The 9,346-nt window shown below is 41.8% G+C and overlaps 1 protein-coding gene across 1 annotated transcript in view; it reads left to right on the top strand.

The window, feature by feature from the left end:
- The first annotated feature begins 7,822 nt into the window (after positions 1 to 7,822).
- MTAP (methylthioadenosine phosphorylase) overlaps positions 7,823 to 9,346 on the top strand; it is a 28,040-nt gene continuing 26,516 nt past the window's right edge. The window contains exon 1 of the mRNA XM_064643294.1: positions 7,823 to 7,924. Within this exon, the coding sequence (XP_064499364.1) occupies positions 7,883 to 7,924 (42 nt within the window). The 5' untranslated portion in view covers positions 7,823 to 7,882. The remainder of the gene's footprint in view (positions 7,925 to 9,346) is intronic.

Here is a 9,346-nt window from a genome sequence, read left to right as displayed (position 1 = left end):
AGTATCTTCAGTTGCTTCTGATTCTGTCTATCCTCTCTTCCTGTTAGGATATGCATAAACAGCAAGCTGTCTGAAGAAAAGACCATCCTAATGATGCTGACATCTCAAGAAACACAAATAGTTAACAATTTGCCCAGAGAGTTACAGGGAATGAGAAGGAGGTTGTGAAACAGGATCCTGTCCAATTGTTGCAAAATATAGAATATGTAAAAATTTTCTTTCTAAAAATTAACAGCACTTCTGCTGTCTACACTAAAGACTTTTCCTTTCAAAGATATACTGGTGGCTGCAGCATGGCATAGTTTCAGAAAAGAGAAACCCTGCACAGCAATACTCTTGTTAATCATGTTTGACTTACTTCAGCAGCTAAAAAACAGCAGCAAATGATGTTGATCCCAAGAACTGCGATTTTTTTTTACCTTACAGCTGTCTCTTAAATCTTGCTCAAAGGCAAATAGTGGAAATTAGACAGACTTTTCTTCATAGACGAAATTTCAGCTGCTGAAAACTCTTTCTGTCACATGAGCATTTGAAGGATGCTAAAGAACACATGCAGTGCAGGCAGCTCTGTGTGCAGCTGCAGTGGGAGCTGCAGGTTGAGCCCTGTGAGACGGTGGGATCCTGAGACAAGAGGCCATGAAATGCCGACCCTTTGCACAACGAAGCCCACAGGGACCTGTGACCCAGCCAGGTGACCAGACACTGAGACACAGCAGGAGCCAATGACCCCCAGACTTAGGTGTGCTTAGACTGTGAGGGTATAAAAGCCCAGGGGTTGCTTTGTTCGGGGTCCCGCATCAGAGGCTCCCAGCTCAGGCTGTTACTTTGTTATTTAGTTATTGCACCATGATTAAATTATTTAAAAAATCTGGATGTCTGAGACTCTGCTATGGGAAACCTGGACTTGAGCCGGTTAGGAAACATGGTCTGGTTTATGAATGTGGGGTGTGTAGCTGTGAAGGGTCTTTAGTCCCAGCTCAGGTGCTGCAAGAGTGACTGCCAGAGTGGCTCTTCAATGATCAGACAGGGAAGTTTCCCTAACATGGAGATTACCTGTTACAATCCAAGAGTTGTTTTCCTTGTGCCTTGAGCTGGATGAGACTCAGACACCTGGGCAGTGATGCCTCAGGATGCACCTCTGTGTTTGACTGAGACCCAGAGAATTCTCCTGAAAAAGGACTTCTAGGAAATTCTTTTCTTTCTCTTTGCAGATGCGACCATGGCAGAACTACTTGCTTCAATAGCACAGCTCTCCTGCACAGATGACTGACTGCCAAATGATTCACACTGTAGCAGAGACAACATAAAAGTTACTCCTGATGTCTCTCTTGACATTTGGGATACTTCAATCTCATTACAAGGTGTGCATTAACTCATCACCTATTTAGAGAGTTAAGAACCAGCTGAGACGTTCAGTATTTTGACATCCTGACATCTTTTTTATCACACTTTTAGTCTTGTCATCTGTAAGCAGTTTTACCATCCCATTTGGGTGTTGTTTGGGGAAGCATTTTAAAAATCTTGCCTGTTTCTCAACTACAATAGGATAAATGCCATACAAATAATGGATACCAGCAAATATGAAGTCTTTGTTCAAAGCATTGTCCCTTTACTAAGCTGGAAAGTAACATGTCCTCTGACTTAAGGGGTTTATTTTACTGCTCTGATGCCATTGTGTTAGTCACCCTAAATTAGATCAACTAAAATATCAGGTATAAACTTTTAAATACCTCTTCAGATTCACTCCAAATATTTTACTGAAATTAGTAATAGTTATTCCAAATAGTTACTGAATTAAATTCTTTTTAAGTTGTCACCTTATTATCTCAAGAGTCCTTTAATATTTTGGAGGACAGCAAAATAAAGATGCATCAAACTCTTTTTCATTTAACATACATGGAATTAATTTTTAATTGCTATTTAAAGCGGGATGATGAGCTAGAAGATGACATATACACCAAGGTTTAACCAGGATTGCCACACAGGTTACATTAACAAAGAAGCCACCCACACAACAAAAAGGTAGAGGTAAATCACATTGCTGAAGGACATAAATTGTACTTGCAATGGATTCACATGAAACACTGATGTGGGTTTTATTTGGCATACCATAGCCAGATGTTGGCTAGAAGCACCAGCAAACCTCAAAACAAAGGATTAAATGCTCACTAAGTGAGCAGTCACCTACACACAGGACCTGCTGGACTGGTGATCTAACCACAGAGAAATGGTACTTGGAGCCCACTAAGTGGGAGCAGGCAGAGGCATGAACAAGGTGAAGATATGGTCCCGCTCCTGCTACTTACCATTCAGAGCAAGGCTGTGTGAGATAGCTGCAAGAACATGCAGTAACTGAAGGATGCATTAGGCCAGCAGTGTGTACCTGCATGCCCATGGCCAGGAGGAAGAGGGGGAGGCACTCTGCGTCACATGCCTCTGAGTCACTGTGCCTTCTGGGCCAGTACCCTGGGATGCAGTTTACAATCACCAGGACCTAACTTTTAGTCATCAAAGTCATAAAGAAGTGATGCCTGAGCAGATCCAAGGAAGGCACCTGAAGTCAGAATGCAATCAAAGAGAGGTTAAGGGTAAACAAAATCCAGATGGGGTTTGAATAACTACACTTCAACATAAACCAATGAAAATTTTATGCCAATCCTTTTTTCATTCTTCCCCTTTTAATAATTGTGTGGTGGATGTAGTGCTAAGCTGATATGCATATTAGAAAAAAATGCTGGAAGTTCAAATATGTGGTAGATGAGCAAGTTTCAGCAAAGCCACATGGAGAAGCAACTTTTAGTCTAGCTACCTAGATTAATTTTATAAGCACTTGTATGCACAGGTGATACGGATGCACTCAAGTACTTCATGCACAAAAACTGGTATGAGGGCAATATTAGGGAGAATTCCACATGTCTTAACACTAGCAGACCAATGCAACTATTAATTAAAATAATGCTCATATTCTGTAACCATTCCTACATGATCTGCTGTTCCCTTTTCTCTGTGGCATCACTAAAGATAATGGGGACCTTGAGTCTGTACGTTACAATCAGGAAGAAAAGTACGCCTGTGTAACTAAGTATGGATTTTATTTCATGAACTAATGTCAGCAATGTCAAATGTCAAGTTCCTTGACCTCACTGCCTTATCTTGCAGATTTTATATGCCTGATCTCATAGTGCATGCTTCTTTGCATGGCAGCTTTTCAAATTATTATATCAGTAAATATCTGTAAGCTTAAAAATTCACCTTCTTTCACTTGAAATTGGTGGAGTTGCTCTGTCTGTGGACTGTGCAATCTTCACTGCATTAAGGTTATTAAGTGCTCAAGGTAACAGTTTTGAAGCTGATGAGGTCATTTTCTTGATGGTTCCTCCCTGAGGGAAAAAAAAACATGCTAGGGAAGGAATTTTCTGGTGCTCGTTTTTCTAAAATGGTCCCTTCAGGATACTTCCACTTGTTTCAAATTAGGGGAAAAAACTTTTTCATTTTGCAAAGGAATGGACCAATGTAAAATGTTACAGTCCCACAGAAGAGTCAATGTAAAGACAGACAACTTCACTTCAGCTGTTATAAAGGTTTTTTGAACTTCCATTAGCCTTTTGCTGACATGCTTTTGAGGCTTTGCAGACCTCTCTGCTCCATGAGAGATCTGTAGAAACAATAAAATCTAGGTAGTGGATCACAATAAAAAATTGGAAAGTTAGTTTTTTAATTATTCCTGAACATGACCCTTGGGTGCTTACATACAGTAGCCTTGAAGCTTATTTATTCTTAAAAATTATTTGTCCTAACACAAAACACACACTAATTTTTCTTTGGAGTCAGTTGAAATCTTAAATCATTACTCTGGGGACAGGGCCCAACAAATTGTTTCCAGTATGCAGGAGAAAAGATGAAATTAACATTGAATATTCAAGAGAAAGCTAGTTTCACAGTAAGAGCATATGATTAATATGGGCTTCCTTTTGGAAGTAAATAGGAGTCAAGTCTTGGCTGATGCAGAAGGACAAGGAAGATGCTCTTCTTTTAAGATGTTTGTAGTACTTCATCACTACTGAAAGAAATTCTGTGAATTTGTAGGGCAGAAACAGGAAAATTTACAAGCAGTACAGCATAATGGGAACTCAACACTGAGATTGGCACGAATGAATGTAGAAGATAAACTGGACTTGACTGAGGCTTTATTTTCCCTTCTTTCATGTAAGTATTGTTTCTTTGAAGTAACATTGGCAAAAGCAATTCAAAGCTTAACTACAGTGTACACAGTACTGGTATTTCTTTGCAGCAACTTTTGTTGTAATAAAAAAAAAAAAAAAGTAGGACCTTTTACCGTGAAACAGTTCTTTTCATCTTCAAAGCATTTTCACAAATACATTCTAGCTAATCTAAACACCCCTTTAATGCAGTTAAGGTTGATTATCACCATGATTATGACTTTACAGGAGGGACAGAGTTTAAATTACTTAAATGTGTAAAAGTATTTGATGTCAGAAGAGGTATTAAAACTCAAGGATCACTAAGTCCTAATTGTCTGCTCACACTAGATCTTCTCTCAACTTTGGTTTCCACTGCAAAGAATTATCTTCTTGTAAATAGACTGTTTTCTATATTTAACTAAATATTATATTATTTGTGTATTAAAGTGTTTCTTACACTAATAAGAATGTTTCAGTTTATTTGACCAAGATTTCTAAGCTCTGTGAGGCATATGACCAAAACTATTAACATAGTTGCAGGAAACTTAAATTGTCAGCTCTTCCCAGACTTCTAAGGACAGGGTTTTCAGGCACTGACTACATGTGGATTTTCACCAAAATTTTCACAAAAAATGACATAAAAAATTACTTTACATTTAAGTTCGAAAGGCCTTCATCTGATATATAAACTACTTATTTTCATCTAAGGGTTCTTTTGTATTTTATGAATGGTGTAATGTGTAAATGAAACTTAGTTTTTGCACATTATTTTAACTTAAGATAAGAAAATACTGTCCATGAGACACAGACAACTGAAATAGTGAGAAATCAAAGCAAACAGATTTCAAGTAATTGTTCATTTATTTTATTTTTGAAAAGGCGAAACGTTTTTTATTTAGATAACTGGATTTACATTCCATCACTTAGAACATGAAGTACAAAGTTCAACCTCTAGGAAAATACAAAGCTATCACTTTATTTCAAGGTTTTCTATAATGTCATAAGTGGAATTGTGAACGGAAACTGCAATTTCTACAGGGACTCTCTAACCTGTGCCTTTTTAAGAAAGTACGTTCATCATGTTTTCCTGAGCATCGTGGTATTGTTGGGGTGGTGTTTGATTACCTGCTTCCAAATCCAAATGGCTGCTGCAGAAAACTGACTTCTCACAATGATAAATGCTGTGTTAAAAAATTCTAGATTATATCTTACTGATGAACAGTCATTGTACTGGATTCCACCTCTCAATCCTATCATGGGATTTTAATTTTAAGATATTCAAAACTGAGAAATAAAAAAACATATGATCTATAGAAATGAAAATATTTTAAAATGTTAATTTCATAGAGCACCATTTCTTACCTGTTATTGATTAGTTAAATCATCCAGAAGGCTTAAATACATGTATTCCTTAATCCAGGTTATAAAATGATATAAGTAATGGGAACTCATTAACTGTTGATAAACAGCTCACTTGAAGAAGTGCAAAATTTCATATTGATACAGGTTTTTCTTCTAGCAAACTGCTAAATTGAAACTCACATGGCATTAAATGTGAAAAGGTACTTAGTTTGTCTGCAAGACTGCAGTTTTTCAGCTCCTTTTCTGATTCTGAGTCTAGGCTGTTCATCCATTGCCTGGACTGCACCAAAACAGTGGCTCAGATCAGCCATCTTCAGAAACTCCATCTAATGAAGCTCCTTTTGAGCTTCCATCTCAACCTTTCTTGAACTATTTCTGTCATTAACAATTCAACATGAGTAGGCTTTTCTGCTTGCTGCTCACATGTAATGTGGATGTATGGAAAGCTTTATGCAGAGAAATACTCCTACAAAACACACACAGGAACAGAGAATCCACAGGCGTGAAGTTGGAAAGCTGATTCCTCTCTGGTCAGCTACAGTATCAAGCTCCCACAAACGGCCTGTGTAGGAACAGCCAGCATGTTTTAAACAGAACTAAGAGCCAATTGTCTCTGAGAGTTTAAATAGTGAATACTTCCACACTATTTAAGCAAAGTGAGCTCTCATACTCAAAAAGCAAATAGATTGCACATAGCTGTGGCAAAAGAGGAGTACTGCAACACAACTGACACAGCTTCTTGTAATCAATGGATGAACATTGTAGTAGAATTAAACAGAAGGAATTGCCAAGAATTATTCACTAAGAGATTCTGTACAGTAAGTGTAGAACGTATAACTTCAGTGCTATGAGAAAAATGCAGTAAGTTTCAGACTTAGCATGGTATTGTGGCTACACACTGAAGAAGAACTTATCTGTAACTTCACCTGACAAACTGTAATTTCACGCTGAAGAAGTTAACATGTAACTTTACCCACATCCTTCTTTCTCCCTTTATTAAACTACAATTTTCCAAAACTATATTTCTCATCAGTACAGTCTACACTTTGAACTGCAGTAAGAAGGCTTCAGCCCTGGTGACAAATATCTCAGCAGTGCATGAAGATCTCTAACACACACTGAAGACAAGAGGATAAAGTGTTTAAAGCTGCACAGATAGCACATTCCAGCTGAAGCACAAGTTCAGCATTAGCTGCTACTGCCTCAGATTATCAGGAATATTCTTTTCCTCTTGGTATACAAAGAACTGCCTCAAGATCTCAGCAGCCTCAACATCTAGGACGTATGTTCAGTGATGAGTCTGAGCCTTCATTTACCAGCAGATATGTGACATTTCTTTAACAGGCAGGTAGCACTGAGGGCATGTGAGAATGGCATGTCTGGGTGCCCGAGGTGTCTCCAATAGATAATGTAGCTTTAAAGAAAATATGTGAAACACTTTTTCATACTTCCAATTAACAAGGTAACAGCTATTTTTGAAAGCTCTACATCTGATATTTATACCTACCTATAGAAGCAAAATATATAAACACATTGATGTTCCTCAAAATGCAGGATCGTGTTGTGGCAAAACAAATGTTCCACTTAAATTAAGAAAAATACCACACGTAGGAAAATTGTAATTATAATAAAGTAGTTTTTACCTTATTCTATCACTTGAAGCTCTATTTAGCTTGGAGAGCTAAACATATATACTTTTTATATATGTGTACTTCAGAAAGGATTTCCCCTTCCCCCCCAAACGTGCTTCGGTTTGTTCTCAGAGTCATTTTGGGGTATTGAAAAGATCACCCTCAATTCCACTTCTGTTGACAAATTAATGAATTTGGGGCGGGGAGTCAAGTAAACTGCTGTGTCTCCAGAAACATGGGAGGGAGGTCTGACCGGGATATGAACCGTCTGAAAGTTAAGTTTCCGGAGAGACCGAGCCAATGCTTAGCATTTTGAGAACGTACCTGCACCTTTAAGTGGACAAACCATTGCGATCGCACCAACCGCAGCACCGCTCCGGTCCCAAGCAGCGGAGGCTCCCGGAGAGTCACAGGTAAACGCGCAGGTCAGAAGGATTAAGAAGAGAGCAGGACGTGTGCTCAGGTTGCGAATTGAAGAGGTATTTAAACACGGCAGCATTCTCACTGACTGAACAACGAAAGCGCTCCCGAGGGGAGAGCTCTGTGGGGGAGCAGCGGGGACACGCCGCTCCCGCGGGCCGGGCCCTCAGCGCGGGCGGGTGCTGCCCCCCAGCGGCGGGAAGCGCGCCTTTCCCCCCCCGGGGCCGTGCCCCGCCACCCGCGGCGCCGCCCCGCCCTCCCGCCAACATGGCCGCCGCCAGCGCCGCCGCCGCCCCGGGACCCGTGAAGGTAAGCGCGCCTCCGCCTCGCCGCGGGGCAGCGGCCGCCGCCGCCCGCAATCCCTCCCCGCCTGTCGCCTCCGCCCCCCGCCCCGGGAGCGGGATGGCGCGGGCCCCGCCGCCGCCCTCCCGGCGCTGCCGAGCGCGTGGCCGGAAGCGCTGCCTCCCTCCTTTCCCCGCTCCCGGCCGCCCTTCCCGCCTTCGCGCCGGGAGCGGGCCCGGCAGCCCGGCGGTGCCGGGCGGGAGAGCGGCCGCGGTGGCGGGTGGTGCCCGGCCGAGCGCTCCCGCGGCCGGGGCCGTTCGGGGGCTCCCGCGGCCGTCTCGGCAGAGACGATCTTTTAAAAAATTTTTTAAATGAAATCCGGAGGCCTTTGCTGAAATTTCCGGGTATCCGACCCGGCCGCGGTGTGTCGGGTTTGTCAGTGAGAGGGACCGTGGCACTGTGCACTGTGTCCGTGCGCGGAGCCCGGAGCTGCAGCAGGAGCGAGCAGTGCGAAAGTCCCCGGTAAGACCTGTCCGTCCGCCGCGTGTGCTTGAAAAGAGCTCAGAGCGGCGGCGGTACCAGCGCTGAGCAGGCCTGTGGGCAGGCTGAAACCCCGGGACTGCGCTCTAATAAACTACAGATTCTTTTTCTCAGGTGACGTAACTCGCCCGATTGTTTCGGTGTGTAGAGAACAGTTACAAGCTGTGTTCAGTTTACAGGTTTATTCTCTTAATGCAGTTTGATGATCTTCTTTAAGCAAAAGTCTTTGTGATGCCATCCTCTCCCTCCCCTCCATATCCCCAAAACAGAAGAGAGGAATACAGAGGGATTTGTTGGTCATTAGTTGTCACAGAGACTCGTAGGTGATCATGACAATGTTTAGGACCCTCAGACGGACAAGTGTAATCTGTTACTGCACTGATATTTCCATGCTTGTGCTTAAACCTACTTGGGGAATTTCACCAAACATCAGGTGAAAAATGGCATATGCTTCAATGTAATTGTTGCTTGGACTTCCACAGAGAAATGCTTTTGATTTTTTAGTTACTGGTGTGATAACTTTTTGTTAGGTTTCACTTTTGCTGCTCTTCATCCCAATGTTTGAGATGGGCAATATTAAAATAATTCATGTTTCACTCTACTACAATGCCATTTTACTTTAGATTTAATTCCAGATATCCTTAGATACAGCCTCCATTAGTTTTTACAAGTTATGTCCTTTGTATCCCTTTGTAGGATGCAATCAGTGTCTGGAATGGAGCATACAATCTTTCCATTCTTGAGGTCACTCCTAGATGTGACTGTCTCTGGCTTTTGAGGAAAGGTGAGACGGTTCTCCCCGGGTGAAGTTCTCGCTACCATTCCATACCTTCCGTGCCTGGGCTCGTAGGTGGCGATAGAACTCAGCTCCCTTGACAGGATGTCGTGGTTTAGGAATGATATTCTTCA

The sequence above is a fragment of the Pseudopipra pipra genome, chromosome Z, assembly GCF_036250125.1.
Source record: "Pseudopipra pipra isolate bDixPip1 chromosome Z, bDixPip1.hap1, whole genome shotgun sequence".
Taxonomy (NCBI): domain Eukaryota; kingdom Metazoa; phylum Chordata; class Aves; order Passeriformes; family Pipridae; genus Pseudopipra; species Pseudopipra pipra.
The sequence above is the reverse complement of the archived record's forward strand: the minus strand, read 5'-3'. Positions and strand labels throughout refer to the sequence as shown.